This window comes from Gasterosteus aculeatus, chromosome 16, assembly GCF_964276395.1.
Source record: "Gasterosteus aculeatus chromosome 16, fGasAcu3.hap1.1, whole genome shotgun sequence".
Taxonomy (NCBI): domain Eukaryota; kingdom Metazoa; phylum Chordata; class Actinopteri; order Perciformes; family Gasterosteidae; genus Gasterosteus; species Gasterosteus aculeatus.
In genome coordinates this window covers 10106050-10123454 of record NC_135704.1, presented here as the reverse complement: position 1 = coordinate 10123454, position 17405 = coordinate 10106050, and the positions used below count along the sequence as shown (strand labels likewise).

The 17405-nt window shown below is 42.5% G+C and overlaps 2 protein-coding genes across 9 annotated transcripts in view; both read right to left on the bottom strand.

The window, feature by feature from the left end:
- Nucleotides 1-144: 144 nt before the first annotated feature.
- slc15a1a (solute carrier family 15 member 1a) lies at nt 145-6229 on the bottom strand. Its single transcript, XM_040201744.2, has 23 exons — nt 6042-6229; nt 5834-5874; nt 5528-5615; nt 5087-5228; nt 4698-4817; nt 4500-4599; nt 4212-4302; nt 4045-4128; nt 3879-3961; nt 3699-3785; nt 3535-3624; nt 3412-3456; nt 3286-3318; nt 3111-3199; nt 2381-2462; nt 2162-2281; nt 1890-2033; nt 1769-1815; nt 1518-1625; nt 1333-1444; nt 1103-1240; nt 825-932; nt 145-684 (listed from the first exon to the last, which is right to left on the bottom strand). The coding sequence occupies exons 1-23, from the start codon at nt 6223-6225 to the stop codon at nt 442-444; spliced, it is 2379 nt and encodes a 792-aa protein (XP_040057678.2). The 5' UTR covers nt 6226-6229; the 3' UTR covers nt 145-441.
- Nucleotides 6230-6360: 131 nt separating this feature from the next.
- The window catches only part of LOC120834010 (dedicator of cytokinesis protein 9), a 58883-nt gene continuing 47838 nt past the window's right edge, over nt 6361-17405 (bottom strand). For 6 of the 8 annotated variants that reach the window (XM_078090417.1, XM_040201733.2, XM_040201724.2 and 3 more), the window contains 20 exons: nt 17215-17348; nt 15836-15950; nt 15661-15727; nt 15521-15568; nt 14568-14704; nt 13653-13768; nt 13387-13524; nt 13118-13300; nt 12659-12772; nt 12349-12564; nt 12166-12223; nt 11937-12043; nt 11572-11694; nt 11342-11455; nt 10268-10414; nt 9973-10183; nt 9164-9354; nt 8976-9076; nt 8746-8884; nt 6361-7388 (listed from right to left, as the gene is read on the bottom strand). In XM_078090417.1, coding sequence (XP_077946543.1) covers nt 7263-7388; nt 8746-8884; nt 8976-9076; nt 9164-9354; nt 9973-10183; nt 10268-10414; nt 11342-11455; nt 11572-11694; nt 11937-12043; nt 12166-12223; nt 12349-12564; nt 12659-12772; nt 13118-13300; nt 13387-13524; nt 13653-13768; nt 14568-14704; nt 15521-15568; nt 15661-15727; nt 15836-15950; nt 17215-17348 — 2585 coding nt within the window. In that variant the 3' untranslated portion in view covers nt 6361-7262. Of the gene's footprint in view, nt 7389-8745; nt 8885-8975; nt 9077-9163; nt 9355-9972; nt 10184-10267; nt 10415-11341; nt 11456-11571; nt 11695-11936; nt 12044-12165; nt 12224-12348; nt 12565-12658; nt 12773-13117; nt 13301-13386; nt 13525-13652; nt 13769-14231; nt 14276-14567; nt 14705-15520; nt 15569-15660; nt 15728-15835; nt 15951-17214; nt 17349-17405 lie in introns of all 8 variants that reach the window. The other 2 variants (XM_040201737.2, XM_040201738.2) reach the window with 1 other exon arrangement.

Genomic DNA, 17405 nt, shown 5'->3' with positions numbered 1-17405 from the left:
AGGCTTCCTCAGTCTGGATGAGTTCCGCTTCTTTTTTTTTACTTTGATGCATCTGTTCATCCAACTGGTTCACCTTCCTCTGGTGCTCAATGTGAAGGTCATCAAATTGAAATGAAAGACCATTTATTGACAAAGAAGAAGAAATGTTGTTGGAGCTCAGGCCCTAATTCTTTTTATTGTATACTTGAACATATACCATGTAAATATAAGCAAGTAAGTAATTAAATATACAATATCTAAATAGTCCATTGGTCATTGTTGTTATAATACTAAAAATAACATTCTATGAATTTGTCGTACTGAATAGAGAACTTTGTGTGTCTTGCTCAAGACAGGTATTTGGGCATTATAATATAAAATATTTAAAAAACTCACACATAACGCTGGCCCCATGAAAGTATATTCTAAATCATGCTGATGTTAGACATCAGGTATGAATGTTCACATTTTGGTCCGTTTGTCTGCATCATCTTCATCTTCGTGACTTTTAATTGATCCTTTCTTGGCCATCTCGAGCTTCTGTAGCTCGCTCTTATCGTCCTCTTCTTCTTCTACTTCATCAACCTTCTTATTGAACTGGGCCTCAATTTCTGCAGGATCGATGTAGGTGTAGAAATGTGCCATGATGGAGAAGATAACACACACTACAACCAAGAGGGAGGCAAACAGGATGTACTCTGCCCACTTTAAAAGAGGAGGAGAAAGACAGAGAGACAAACACGGTATTAATGCCTCACCATGGGTCACTATCTCACAAAAACATGTCAGACGTGTCCTCTGCAGACGTGTCGTCACTTTGAGTCTGAGAGTTTTGAGGCTTTTACCTGTTTGGGTAATTTTGCAAGCTCAGCCACAATCAGAACGATGAAGTTGCCAACAGCAACGGTAAGCAACCAGCCTGCTTGCAGCACTGCTTTCATGTTACTAGGGGCCTTAAAGACACAGAAGTACACGAGAAGAACTTATCCCAAAACAAAAACACAACAAAACTATTATCAATGACAAACACAAAAAATATATTCTTTTTTTTACTTTTGCTGTGTCCTACAAATTCTTTGATTGTGCAGCCCTGAGATGTGAACACGTGTGCACACATTTGTACCTGTGAGTAGGAGAACTCCAGGCCAGTAACAGAAAACATCACTTCTCCAACAGTTATGAAGAAGTACTGTGGGATCTGCAGAGCCATGTGAACTGAGTTGGGCTTGATGTCTTCTGCCACAGTAACAGACTCCTGACACTGAAACAAATAATCCCAATAGGTAATTGGATGGATTTCATTTTTTTTCATAATGCATTAATATTCCCCTAAAGGTGTTTAAAAAAACTTACATTTGGTCCAAAGACAAAAGTGCTGGGTATAAAGAATGTATATGAACTTCCAAATCCAAAGTCCCTGCTGTATTCACATGACTGTGAACCACTCCTTATGGTGAAGATGGTCCTGATCATTAGAAAGTAAAATGAGTGTTTGCATAAAATAATGGCAAATAGTATAAAAATATAAAATTGCGTACTTTCCAGTTTTTATTTTGGAATAGTTGGAATAATAAAATGACTCAATTACTCCGAAGTCAGCTGCAGGAGCTGACACATTTATGGTTGTACTCAATCCATTTATGAATCTGAAAGGGAAACATATTGAGCCACAAAATGTAAAAACAGTCGGTAAATCGAAAGTATGGAATCCCGCACCTTCATGTATTTCCTCTCCAGACAAAGATTACATTTGTTAGCTACCAGTTTAAACATTTGTGGATCAATTTACCGAATTTCATTGTTGCCTTCTTGTGGCTTTGAAATGAGATCATTAGTCTGTGGAAAAATACAATGAGTTATTAATTTAACTTCTGTGTCTTTATTGGTATTATTTTATGCTCCTTGCTCACCAACACCCAGTTGTCATTGATGCTTGAGGTAATGAGAAGCGTTTTTCGATTTCCTTTGGCCAAGGTAATATTTTTCACCGTCGAAGAGTTTCCTACTGAAATGCCTACAGTTTCTGTGTCAAATGTAAAAAAATCATCACTGGCCTGCAAAAAAAAAAAATAGTTTCACTCATTGGGTACATAGACAGTGTTGTTTTGGTTTGCATGCTATGGGATTTTAAACTTTTATTCAGGCCAACATTGGGAACCATTTTGTGTCACTGTGCATGAACCTGAGCAGCAGGCAGTAGCAGAGGATCGAGGCCGGGCAGCTGAACCGTCACCGGATTACTCTCCATGTTAAGTAGCTTCAGCTGGCTCTGAGAGGCTGATGGGAAGGTGGGTAATGTTTTCTGAAATTTGAGTGACATTTTTGCTTACGTTTTCTATTTCCCAAACTGGTGTCCATGTTTACAGTGCATGAGGAGCTGAACACACTTGTTGCTACTCACATCGATTTCAATCTGAACCACAGCAGCGCAGACAAAAGCTATAGCCGCCATCATCATCCCCACCGCCATTCGTTTCAGAGGTCTGTTGAATCAACATTAAATCCTGTTACTGGTTTTTACATAATGTGAGAGATTTACCACCAATCACCAATGTCTGTTTAGTTTCTGATATCAGCATTTTTAAATACAACACGTGTAACTGTGTAAAACTACACTGGTCCTTTTCCCTACTGAATGTAGTTTTTAGTCATTCCTTGTAGTTTAACTGTCTGACAACGCTGTCCGTTCACTCACAGCAATCCGCTCAACTGTTGAGCAGCTAAAGAAATAGTCTTGAGAAATCGGACAAATTTGAAGTTGTTCCGAGAATTGGATGAAATAAAATAGGCTTTAAAGGATTTAAGTATAAAGCTACTACATTGATCATCCGATAAACTTAGTTTATTAAAGCATAAAAATGGGAAAACAGTGAGCTGGAGCCCTCTCAAAGTGAACAAAATACAGCTGCTCTAAAGCTTCCTATAATAAATAACATTTTAACGCATCGCAGCATGACAGCAGGCGTCTGTTCTGGACAATGTCTTTGCCAGGACCAGTCAGGCCATCTGGGTAAGACACGAGGAGGACACTGCTCGGTGATCGGTGAAGTTATTTATTAACCAAACAAGGGACCAAGTCCATGTGTTCTTTAACCCCTAAAGTGGTCTCACTGGGGACCAGCATTACTCACGTAAAGTTTGCTCCGCACTTTCGGATCAGAGGATAGATTATGCTGTCCATGACAGGCACCAGCGTCAGGATCAGGATGGGGTTTACAGTCTTCAAAACACAGCGAGAATTTTCATAGATAAAAAAAGCACAGTATGTCACTCCAAGCTGATATTATACAAATTATTTTAACTCACCTGCATCTGATCAGGCTGTATCACAAGTAGCCCCTGCAGACACAAATATGTTATTAAAACATGAACACCTTTAAACAAAGTTGATGATTGAAATATATTCGTAGTTGGTTTTATCATGAGACTTACAAAGTTTCCGTTCAAATTGGTGGCTTGCAAAGTCCACCTGGAGCCCTTTAAAAGAGATTCAGAGTCAAGCACAGCTGCCATTGTAAACCAGTGATTTCCAAGGTACGAGCAACTTTTGAATACCTTTTGGTCAAACAGTGTCCAGAACATTGGGAGTGGGATGTACAGAAACAGAACCCTCAGCACCATTTTGATTTGAGCAATGAGGAGTTTCTGAAGAGGAGACAGACAGAAAATGAACTGAACTGAAATTTCTCTCATGAAGAATCACGTGAAGTGAATCTTACTGCGTATTTGTCCTCTGCCCAGTCCATCCAGTGCTGCCTCTTTGGGTATTGACTGCTTCTGTGCTTGTAGCGGTTTTTAATGGCAAACTGAAGAAGAAAGTTATGGTTTTCAGAAACACTTTGATCAACTGTTGTTACAAATGAACACAGAATATGTAGATTGGTGTAAATCAGACTCACCCCAATACATTTACACACATCAAGCATGATGTTTCCCTGTGGTTCAGCTTTGTAGTACATCCCATTTCCAGCAATAAACACCACTGTAACCACATCATTATCAGTACAGAGTGTATGTATCAATATATTTACATTTCTTAATAGTCTCCAGTTTATTTAGACGTACCAAGTGCAACAAGCATTAGTGCTGCTGGGACGCCAAAGGCCAGAGAATAACACTTCTGCTGGCTGTAGATGCCACAGTCCTGAGCTGCAGATTGAAACAAACAACTGGCGTTACAATTCTCCTCGTATTACTCTTGCAGTCATGCTTTATGTCCTGCGCATAGCTACCTCTCAGGATTGGAGTGATAATGGTTGACAGGAGACTCCCACCATTGATGCACAGGTAGAATACCGAGAAGAAAGTTCTCCTCTGCTTTTCCTGCACAGAGAAATACAGTCAGTGACTATCTTGTGCTTCATGCATGTTGTTCGGTGCTGAATATATTTCTTGGTGTGCCTGCGACACGGGGAATGCATGTCACTACGTCATCATGTAGGGGGAGAGACAACAGAGAACAATGTAATTGTCTCACCCAAAGGTTAAACATTATTGAAGGCGATGCAGACTGCTCTGACCTGATGATCACTGAATTGGTCTCCACCAAAGGCAGCAACACAGGGTTTGATGCCGCCAGTGCCCAGAGCGATGAGCAAGAGACCCAACATGGACAACACGCTGAATGCAAAGAGGAACACGTTTGTGATAAAAAAAAAAAGCCTGCCAAAAGGTCTCACCCATATACCGGTTATTTTGGTAGTGAAATATAAACTCACACATGAACCGTCATGTTGTTTGGTGTCCCGTCTCTGTCCGTGTCAGTGATGTCATGGATTGCACTGACAGCCATCGTAACCTGGCCGATGGCGTAGACGATGGACAAGTAGATGATAGTCCTGCAAATTGAAGAAGCGATAATAGATGAGTGATGTTATATCTACTGTGAAGGAGAGAATTGTATCTTATCAAAATGTAAAGACTAGAAATAGACAACCATGCCGCTGTAGGTCTTGTTTGTTTATGTGTGTCACACGGAGGCGTCAGTAATTAATTGAGTGTTTCACAAGTATTTATAAGTACAGGAGGATTTCTTGAACGTACTTACTTTGCCCCATCCTCTAACTACTTGCATTTGCCTATTGACACAATAATAATTATTATTTACTTAAACTTTCCCAGCCAGGAGTCAGCCACAATGGCCCCGAGGATAGGCGTCAAGTAGCAGAGAGCCACAAACACGTGGTAGATGGAGGTGGCCAAGTCATCGTCCCAGCGCAAGAAGTACTTGAAATACAGCACCAGGACCGCTGTGAACAGGCAGAAGAAACGTTCTTCTTGTTTTACATAGTATTTCTGTATTTTTATTTATTTTTTAATCAGAATTGATTGTATTTGATACTTGGATAGTGGAGAAAGAGTACAACATTTACCTGGTAAATACAAAAAGTTAAAGTTAGAAAAGTCAAAGTAGGCCTCAAAGCTTTACTTCAAGTGAATGGAATCTACTTTCCAACACTGGAAATAGAATGTATCACAAAATCATGACGTACAGGTTTCATCGCCATCGCTACAAAAAATAGTAACATGGTGAACACTGTGTTCTTACCTCGCATGCCATAGTATGAGAACCTCTCGCAGAATTCGTTCACGACTATGAAGAAGATGCTGAGCGGGTACCCGAACAACACTTTGCTCTGATGTAACAAAACATATACTGATTAAAAAGGTAGGTTTGCAGCAGCATGCAAAGTAAAATGTAATAATCCCAAAAGTCAGTAACTCATAGCAGTAACACAGCAAATGGCACATTGAGATGATTGCTTTGTCGTCCCTATGGATTATGATTTAGTCTCCCTGGAAAATTATTAACAAAAACTGCGTGAACATTCAATGAATCAAATAAGTTAATTACCGTCCCTTTACCGCCCTTCTGCTTCTTGGGATCCTCGTTATCTGTGCACGTGAAGAATTCGGTATAACGGTTTGCCTCCATTTAAAAACAGACAGCTTTTTCCCAATGTTTGGTCGGGCACTTCTACAGTTTCTGCAAGTTGTGATCTGAAATACTTGTTTCTGATTTAAATGAGAACAGATAAAAAAGCGAATGTTTGCCGACTCACCTGTCATACTGCGTGAGTGAAGCGGCTGCCTTACTTCTACTGCGGTTTGATATTCCTCGAGGATCTCTGCCGGGAGCCGCTGATACTGTGATACCTTGACTGTGGGAGTGTTTCTGTACTTTTGCGTCTTATTAGCACCTTGATCTGCTGTCCACAGTGTTGCATTTATGATGGGTGGGAACATGAGATAGAGGAGATGTGGAGTCAGCGTTCTTCAATACCAGGACACCTCGTAAAAAACAACACAACCAAACTACTTGTTAGAATAAACACAAGAATCAACCGAAATAAATATGTAATTAAAAGGAGGATTCCCGAGTGCAAGAGAAATGAGTGTGTTTTATTTAAAAGATAAGCATTAGGGAACATCTCTGTTTACAGCAGAACAGTGACTTTGTGTTAAATAAAAACAAACAACCTTGGTGCCCAAATATAAAACAATTTCAAAGAACACTAAAATGGTAAAAGCTTCATATTATTTCCACAGTAGGCGTAGGTTTGACACCTCTTTGGCAAGAAGGTGAACATTATCTTTACAGCGTATGAGCCCCATACAGCAAGATACTTTGCAAATATTGCACACACTCCTTTTTTATATACATTAATAAACAATTTGGAATATACTTATTGTATGTAATGGCTTTCAATATTTAAAAACGCTCCCATTCTAAGACATTAAAGTTATTTAGGTCATTTAGTAGAAATATAACTTCATGTGCAGGGAGACGAGCGTCAACATATGCAGCATATAATGTTTATCGAGACATCAATACAGTGGCTTATAAAAGTGGAATACTGTACATACAAAACACAATGTGAAACTTTATCAAAATAAACAAAGACGCGCTGCTGGGAAGGTGGTGGGCGTAATGTAATGACATGCATAATAAAGATCCCACAGAGGCTGGTCCATGGAAAAGCAGTTCTTTCAGTTAGTAAGAGGTGACGCATCATGTCTAGCCAAAGTCTACCATCTCTCCCGCAACAATCCCCTCATCGGCCTCAGGATCCACCTCGGCACCGTGACGGACACCCAGCACAGTCGCCACGCTGTGTCATCATTAAACAGCTCCAGCGCGTGGTCATTGTTCGCCGAGAAAAGCCGAGACGTGGTCAGTCATGTGCGTTTCCCTTTGAGCTGACTGAAGACGAGCAGGATGGGGTTTTTTCTCGGTCAGAGAGCATAGTAGGCGCCGAGTTCAAGGCTAACACCCGCCAGCATCATACCACAGAGGAAGAGCTGGGGATGCCGTGGATGGTGGCGCTGGTTGGCGTGCCGCTGATGGCGTTGAAGATTTGAAGCGAGTCTGGAAGAACGCTCTTCATGCCATCCTCCACAGGACTGATCTGGGAGCGAGGAAAGGGGAGATTTTTACAACAATTTACAACACCATCTTCGATTGTCACCCTAATTGCTGCCAAGCGAAGCCCTTATTTATGGGGACGTGACTTTTTGTTGCTGAGAGTTAAAGGAGAAGCCGGCAGCAGGCATGAAGCTACACCAGCAGCAGCTTTGCTTAGTTCAGCAGGAAATGTGGAAACGGGTGGAAACCTGAAGATTTCAGGCTCGCTCCAATTGTTTTTTCACTTCTGGTTTAGTTGCATGTTGTACTCATAATTTATAACATTAGATTATATGATACACAGCTAAGAGCAACGTTGAGCTACCTATAATGTTGGCTGCCGAATCTCCTAAAAGGTCTGTGGCAGGGACATTATCGCCTTATTTATCTCTATGAAAAGGCAAATCTCATTATGTCAGACTGTTCAGAAGATATGGGTATTTTGAAGAAAAATTATCATACATTATCTGTGTTAACTCCAATTTAGAGTCCCTGGTGACACAGAAACAGGAAACTGACACTAGGTGCACAAACACCTATTCAGTACTGTCTCTGCATCTATATTTAACGTACAGAAATTACAGTAGTTTCAATATTCACATATAATGCTAAATTTCAGACTTTTAGTGTGAACTCCTGTCATGAAAATTGATAAATAAATAAAAACAACCAATCTTGGTAAAAAAAATCTAAAGATCCTTCAAACTATAAGAAGTTATGCAAGTACAATACCTACAAATGTATCTACATTCAGATGCATGTCCATACATATACACTTGCAGTTCGTAACATTGAAACCTATATGCACATACATACATGCATACATGGATGCATGAATAGATGGATACACACATGCAGAAAAAATACATGGCGACAATTTTGTGATTGTTGGTCTAGACAGTCGCTGCATCTTGTGTAGAGGGACAATAGTTGGGTTTTAAGTTTTGCATCTTATCTGTGATCCAATTAGATACATTTCCCAATCTATTCTGTGCTTTTTAAGGTCAAAAGATGGACTTTAGCATCAGCGGTTTTCTGCTCCCTGTAAGCACACCCTGCAACACCGGGGTTTTAATGATTTGACAATGCGACATCTTAAAGCAACGACACGTTGGCTAATTTCTGAGGACAGATGCCTTTTGTCTGCCTGCATCAACACTGAACCACTCATTATTACATGCAGGTGCTTTTTGCATTACCATCCAATCTGTTCATGTCAGCACGAGGGAGAAAACAGAAAATGGCGTTATCAGAACATGTTATCAATCACTATCAAACATTGACTAAATGGCACTCCAACACGTCTCAGCAGTTTAATGTTGTAACATTAGCACCGCTAACTTTAATGACACTGCACTCACTTGCTCGTGCATGATGATGGACAGCTCTTTGGCGAGGTCTCTATAGCTGGCCTTCATCTCATCGTGATACTCCTGTTGGTCCTCTTTGATCAGTCGCTCATTTATACCTAATCCGTGGCCACATGCCTCCACAAACTGCCTGCTCAAAAAAAATCAAAACATTCAGATGTATGAAGGAGAATTAAGTGCATTGGCACGCAAGTTGCGAGCGGTTTGACGGCTCGTCTCACCTGAAGACCTCTTTCAGCTGTTTGACCTTGTTATCGGGATTCTTCTTGGCACTCGCGTCGTCGAGAAAAGCTCGTGCGTATGCTAGTGGTCCTGCATTCACCTGAGGAGAGATGTAGGAGTCATGTTGGATATCATTTCATTAGGTATGTCCAATGTGTGAGTGTGAGTGTGTGTTCAAAGCAGGAACCTGGACGCTGATGCTGCCCTGTAGTTTGAGCTGTAGACGGATCATGTCCACGTCGCTGGAGGAGCAAAGATGTTTGATCTCGGCCACCTTCTTGCTCATCTCGTCGATGGCTACCTCGATGGGGCTCAGATCAGTGTGGTGTTGATACATCACTGCGATGCGTTTCTTTACGTAGGGGAAACAATGAGTGGCTGTGGGACAGAGACATGAAAAGGAGGGGGGGGGGGGTCAACAGCTGGCCTCATGGTGTAGGAATTATTTTCAGTGCAGAAAGTGTTCATATAATAAAGATAAGAATGCCAGGTTGAACCTTTGGATCTTTTACCACAATAAACCAATATAACGGGGATTAGGAAAGGTCCTTGACAAACAGCTTACACCTTCAGAATCTAATCAAGATCTTCTTCCTGACTCATTTTACTGTCACAAACTTCCACATAGTGTGTACATCCAATATCCAGACTATCGGGGGAGGTGGTCCAACGTTTGGGAGGAAAGGGGAATATTTAGGATCATTTGACGGAGAAAAGACTATCATGGCTATTTTCATGTGTGTTCCTTTAAGATCGGTTTATTAGTGATGAGGGAAGCTGCTGTGGTAGCACCTGCGTGATTTGTGCGGTGGCTCTGTAGGAACTTTGCAAAGCCCAAAAGATATCCATGTTAACTCATCAGTTATGCGACTAGACGCTAAAAGTCAGGATGTCGCTGCCTTTATTGCACCAAACATTGACATTGTTTTAAAAATCTTTTCCCTTCAAGTCCGGATCAGCTTTAATAGCATACGCGCAGCATCAAGGGCTACCTACTGGTGAGTATTGTCCTGCGTTTGCACTGCTCCTCCACCCCGCCTTGCTTTTTGCCTGATATAGTGAAAGGCATCTCAAACACAAAGCGACGGATGTTGTGGCTCTTCTCGAAGTCTGTCTTCCTGTCCACAAGCTCCTTCTCCTCCAGATAAGGGGTCACATGTGTAACTTGGATGTATGCATACTTAGAGTCCAGGTCCTTGGGGTTAATCTGCAGAAAGTCATGAGATTACTATTGTGCTTATGAGAATGATGGGTCAATGCTCATTAAAGTGATATATCTGTAAAGTCTCACCCGTCCAGAGTCCTGGATTATCTTCACATTCTCCTGTCCAAACTTGTCAGAGTACAATTTGAGGAGCCTCTGAGATATCTCTGACAGAGGGGTGAATTTGGGTTCTTTGTAGATGTACTCCTTACCATCTTCATCTTCAAAGAAGCCCTTGAAATAGATAAAAACATAGTCAAAATGAATCAAAACAAACAGCATCTTTATTTAATAAAGCAGCAAACAGCAGCACATGGAGCCATACATGGGATGCGAGTGGGAATGTCTACAACAATTTGTTGAAATGAAATGGTAAAAAAAAAACATAAATATTTGGCAGATTCCACAAATCCACAACCCTCTATTTAATATTAGGACAACTCTAAGGGTTGCACAGAGGAAACAGACTAAAACATAAGTAATGCACTCAGCTGCATTAGAGTGGGAGCACAACACTGTCTAGCGTATCACTGCAGTCCAACTGCAATGTTGGCTTTCCCGTTGATTTACCTCGGAGTCTGTAAAGTGGTACTGCTACAGGGGTGCGGCCAGCATAACATAAAGTCATTGTTATTCCACCAGAACAACCAACTACTACTGATTAGACCACCATGTTGAAATAGACATGGATGTGTTTAGCTCTAATAAAGCACACTGGCAGAGGTTACCACACGCAACAAAATATTTTAAGATATGATGTAGAGAGTAAGATATATCACAAAGTCAAATATGTAACACAAAAGCAGAAACACTGAAATGAATGCAAAAGGGAAAGAGCGCCATGCCACACAGCTCTAAGAAGAGTAAAAAGCAGTGGTGACGTGCACACGGTATCACACGGCACACAAAGACTTGTGCTGCCCAAAAAGGCGAGCACTCGAAACTTACCGCTGCCTTCAAATAGAAAAAAGAAGCAGAGAGGGTTATAGAGTTGATCAAAAAACACGCCTGCATGTGGTCATGCAACTCCTTTAGCAGCCCGATGCTCAGTGTGAATTACTTCTTCAGCAACCAAATGTATACTTGCTTCATTTTAAATATAGTTAGTTAAAAAAATTAAAAAAATTACTATAAAATTACCCTAAAAATTGTTAAACTCACCTGGCCAAAGAAGGCCACTCTGAAGTAGGTGCCCAGCAATCTCTTGCCTGTGTGCATAACCTCTGTCACTTTACTGTATGCACGATGCAGTGTGTCATACAGGTGGGCCAGTTTCTGTGCAAAGTCATAAAAATAACATTTCAAATGTGGTCACTATTACTATATTCCAATATCCGCATTTTACAAATTAGTTGAGCTTGTTGCAGGGTGATAAAAAGTTAAAAACATACCTCAAAGTCCCTGCGCTTCTCGTAAATGGGGATTATGAGCTTGTAGATGTCAGAGATGAGCTCGTAGCGCTCAGCTTTCCACAGTCCATCTGCGCACTCCTCCAAAAGCTCCATTAGGACGTCCTGAGGGAACGAGAGAAGGAGAAAATGTATTAGTACTCGATAAATCATTTCCTCTGCTATCATGACCGAATGTTATGACTTTAGGGAACTGAAGAAAAAAATATGAATATATATGAATATTATTATTACATTACTTTCAAAATATCTAAGTACAAATCAAATAAAACGTATGATGTGGTCGGACCACAGACTGAATCCATGCTGGTTTGTTTTATTCATAGCATGGTCAATAGCACACATACTTCATTGAAATGCACGTCCTGCATGCCAACGTCCTCCATCATCGCCGCCTCCTCGTCAATGTTTGGAGTCACGACACGGAACGCCGAGCATCCCTGCTTGAACATGCCTGAGCACAGTACAAGACAATATATATTAACAATCCGGCAAAGCAAAACCAGAAACGTGACGCTGAATGTACACAATAGAGCTGTGGTGTGGAATGCAAGAGGAAATAGATCAGCGAAGCACCTTTTCTCCGCAGGTATTCCGCCACAAGTGCTGCGACGTGCACGTAGCACATGGCCGCCTGTGAACAACACGAGCAAAGTGCCGTTGAAATGATTCATTATTTTACAGGACGGCATCGCCCACGAAACATCATCCCACAAAATAGATGAGATTCAAACTGCCACAGAGTCCCTCATCACAGACCTCTGACAGGTCTCCGTTCTTCACATGGATCCGGGCCATGCTGTCCACCCAGGTCTTGCGTAGTTCCGGCGTGCTGGCGTAAGACTTGGCGAGGCTGTACTGCAGGTCCACCAGCATCTCTGGATCCCTCTCGTGCTCTTTCATCTGAGCAGTGGCCATCAAAACGGTTCTGATGCGTTTGGTCAGGTCCTTCACGTCCGATGGGAAGGCCGTGTTCTGTTGAGGATGATGCAGACATAAGAAGAGTCAGTCACGCTAATTATTCTAACTGTTACATTGATGCTAACATGCACATGCATGAATTGCAGACCTTAATAGTTTTGTCGCTGTTCGCACAGTTGTTGATTATTGAAAGCGACTGCTGGAAGCGGGTACTTCCAATGCCAATCACATCAGCTATCAACTGACTGACAGCAATCACCACCTAAGAATACAGATTATTATCGTCATTCTATTGTACAAGCCTTGCATTATTACAATATTTTGACTTTACTTCATCAATGTTTGAGAACCCACAGAACTTGAAACTGTACGTGTAATTATACAGTAATTGCTAAACAGACACTTTTTTCCCCTTAGATAGAGGATGCGGTTTCCTTGGCAACAAAATGTGCAAAATTCAATTAAAAAGCATTTATCACATGATTAAGAAAGACCTTGAAGGATGAAGCTGATAGAACGGCCAGCAGGGTCTTCAGGACATTATGGTCAGAAAACGCGATGCATTTTATTGTCTCTACAACATGTTGGATTTGAAGGATTATCCCACCTGCAGATGTGTCCGGACAAAAGACTTTCGACCTGTGTAGTCAAAGTTGCTCTTCATGAGGAAGTACAGCAGATGGGCTGCATCGCTGCGAATGGAGCTCAGCTTGGAGTTGCAGCACTTCAAGATCTCACAGCAGAAAGCGGCACACATGTCAGCGCGGCCCTCAAAAAATGTGCAAGGGAACTGCAGGGTGAAGAAGAGAGACAGACCATAAGGAAACCCTGAGGGACCATAACAACTGTGAGGTGGGCCAACCGACGCCTTCGCACCTTGTAGATGAAGGTGCGCAGTGAGGTGAAGACCTGCTTGAGGGCCGTCTCTGACTGGTTGATCCGTAGGAAACAGAGGTGGACATCAAAAACCTTCTTCATGAGCGGACTGTGGCCGTGGTCCGTGCACAGCTGGGTCTGTGGAGAAAAGAGCCGATTACATCGGAAAGCGACCAAATCCGATTCAAAACACGCAAATTCAATTTGAGGAAAAATGTTTTCAAAGTTTGGTTAATGTGTGCAAAGCGCTATGGTATTTACATTACCTTGAATCCCATGATGAAGATACTCAGCGTGTCCAGGACGGTCAGGCACACTTCAGTAGCGACGTTCGCCTCCAGCAGAGACTGATTTAACACGTCTGCATCCGAGTGACTGTAAGCTGAGTAATACACAAACAAAAAGCTGAAGCTGTTTCCCCCCACGAGGGCACCTAAACATCACATCTCTTGAAATATGAAACCGCAGTGTTAAAGGCGAAGCGGGGAAGTTTGCATTCCAAACGGAAACAATCTCACTAATAACAAAATCAACATCTTTTATCAAATGAATGGTGACCCAACAGTGAGGCACGGTTGTTGTTAGCAAATAGTGCCGACATTTAAACTTTTTTTTTATTTACAAATTGATTTCGAGCAGCATTTGCCTCTTTGAAAGTAATCATGTGGTAGTTTGGAATGAAACCTTTACATATTATTTTACAAAATATTTTCTCACAAAATAAAAAAGATTTGATGAGCTGGCCGTAGGTGTGGGAAGAATGCCAGTGTTTAGTTAAAATGGGCATGCTCTTGATTTTAACCAAATGAAGTCAGTGACTTCCTGCTAACCTGACACATTCTTACCATGGTCTACAGATATTCCAAGAATACTTGAAATCTTTCTTACACTGAAAACACAAAGAAGTGAGTTAAATGATGCCATTTGACAGGCGGAGCAAACAGCTAAAAGCCATTAAGATAAAAGCAATATGTTGCTAGAGAGATACCTTAGCAGCAATTCTCTAATCTAACCTGATGCTGCAGCCATGTCTTCTTTGCCATTTTCTGCTTGAAGGCGGGCTGGGTTTTAAACAGGTGATGAGGGTGATGTTGATGATGGTGTATAAGGAGACTACACAGAAAGAGGCGGAGGAGGGTGGAGGAGGGGAGGCTGTTTGATGAAAAGTATGGGGCACTTACTGTGGTTAAAAGTGTATGAGTTATCCAGGCTGCTGAGCTGCTGTAAGCGGGCATGCATCATTCCCGCCCTGTTACGGGACACAGGCAGAGTCTGAGACTTCCGCTCGTGTGCTACGGGTCCTGCCCCCTCCTGGTTCCTGATGAGGACACGGGTCAATGATGGACAAATAGTAGGTTAGTAAAGCAGGTTAGGGTGAATAACACACCATTTTGGCACAAACGAGTGCAGTAAATATCACGCAAATGTCTTACGGGCAAAAGCAGATTTGTTTAGAAAATCGACTTAAATGTCTTGTTTGATTTGAAATGAGTCATAGTAACACAAAACGTCTTAGGGGACCTTTACGGATATAAAGCCACTCTAGTAGAGTTGTGCTGTCTGTATTTTGCATGCAGTTTAATTATTTAAATGCAGATGAAGCCTTTAAGCAGCAAACGTCATGCACATAAGAACAGGAGATATAGTTGCTGTAACAATTTAGAGCCAGCTGTTGTGTCAGAGCACTGCGACTGGTGAGAAGATATCATGCATTAAGCTTGAAAAAGTCAGTTTCCCCTTTCAGTCTTACCCAAGCAGGAGAGGGCAGGAGCCAGGTTTTATTTCATTTAGTTAAACTTGCCAGCATTTAGGTGAATAGAGATAGAAGAAGTGGTGGGAGGTTAGAGAGAGTGAACACCCAAATCCCTCTAGGAGTGCGTTTGCATAAATACGTATACATAAATTGTGCTCAACATTTAGTCACTACCTTCAAAAGTCACACAATATCAGTTCTGTCTTACACAGAGGATCTAGAATGAAGACAATATGTGGCTATACGTCACTGGTATTATGTTTTGACGTTAAAAAAATGAGTTTTGTATCCTCATAATGGTCAGATCTCAAACTAATAGAACAGTGGTTACTTCCACCTCAATTAAGGTCATGCCATTCCTTATGGTGCTAACAACATTACCTTGCGATGTATCTCTTTCCCATGTATCTGAACTGATGGAGGCACACTCTGTGAAGAACAGGAGGTGAAAACGACAATTAAATCCAAAGCCTCACTTTCTAGCGTCAGGATTGCCATGGAAGCAATGTGAGGCATCTTACTCGACTAGAGTGAAAAAGTCCATCAACTCAGCAGACGAAGCCTTGTTCCAGTATGTGAACAGGGCATCTGGAAATGGACAGATTGACATGGTAGGCATGTAAGTCAGCACGGCGTTCAAAGCACCGAGACAGGGACATTGTGAGTATTCAGGAGGGAGACGGAGTGTCGCGTTACCCTCGGACATGCTTTTGAGCACATGTAAGAAGCACATGAGGAGGCTCTTGATCTCCGCCTGGTCCAGTTTATCACATCGCAGCAGGGAGCTGCCCGGGGTCGAGGCAGCCTGGTTCTGAGGGACAAAGCATGTGTTCAGCGGGAGGATGGACAAATACATTTCCCAGTCGGGCCTCTTCGCTCCCTCCATCTCTTCTCGCAGCCTCAAACTCAAGATAAACCAAAAAGGTACTGTCTACAGAAACTACTGTCCAAAATATAAAAGGTGTCAACAATGTGCACGAGGACTTTTAAAGATGTTATGACATTGAGTAGTAAGCTCCGGGGTTACAGTCATCATTCACTCTGACGTTGCAGGGCTCTATGCGTGGTGGAAAAACTGCTAATGGAAAACAAACACCATTTCTCCAGCTGAGGGAGGAGAGAGAACCAAAGCAGCGGAGCAGCAGCTCTACCACAGAGAGGCGGTGGCCATGCACCAAAGCACGTTGCCTTGCCAGCAGTTAGTCTAGACCGTGAAAGTGACTTAATGGAAAGTATGAGGCCATGTCTTTGGCTTTTTAATGATTGTTTTGGGGAGTGGATAAGTTCATGGCCAATGTTGTTTTTCCTGGAAAAGTGGAGAAAAAGTGTGAAGCTGTGGTGTGTTTATTCTCATGTTTCAGCTGACGCAGTTTTCATTGATAGTAATTCAGTAATCGTGAATTACTCGTGAGTGTTTCCCCCGGTCCCTCTTATGCCGTCACACACATTGTGATAAAAGCTAACACAAACAGCCTCAACAGAAAATCAAACACAGCACAGATTCATTTCATTTAGCTCCAGGCCAAAATGAAACAGCACAAAGTGACAAATCCCTTAAGCAGCATGCTTATAAACATCTGGAGAAGGAGACACATCCTTTGAGGCCCTGTGGTACAGCAAACAGGACGGAGCCTGACAATCCTCTGGCAAAGAAAGGGCTTCGGCTTTAGGACACTAGGAACCTGCCCCCCCGCCCCCCACGCACACACACACTAACACTCCCAGATGGGACACTCCCAAGGGGGAGGGCGGGGGGGGGTCACGTTTTACTTGAAGTGAAATGCTGGGCCGCAGGGCGCTCTGTGGCCCGCACGGGACAGAGAGGAGGGAGAAGTCCATGGTCACACGCTTGATGCGCGAGGGGAGCTCCTCCTTCTCCGCAAAGTAGCGCCGCACATTGACAGAGTGTCTCCGTACAAACCCGTCCGTCTGCCACGGCCAGCCGCAGGGACAATGGAGGGGGGGGGGGGGGTCAAGTTAACGAGGGGGTGACTTTCTGAGGGGATTTTGTCACATGTCTGGGCCACACTCTGAACGTGTGTCGTTACTCTGCAGGCACATTCCTGAGGTTCTACCTTGTCCAGAGAGTTGCTCTTGTCGTTGTTCTTCTCAGACAAGCTGTTGCCAGAATCAGTGCTGATGAGTGAGCCGCGGGACTCGGCCAGTCGCACTGAGTTGATGTTGGGGGTCGACGACGCGTGAGGCGACGCTGCGTCGACAACAAAATAAAAGCAGTTTTACACTAATGTCAAAAAAAAAAATGAAA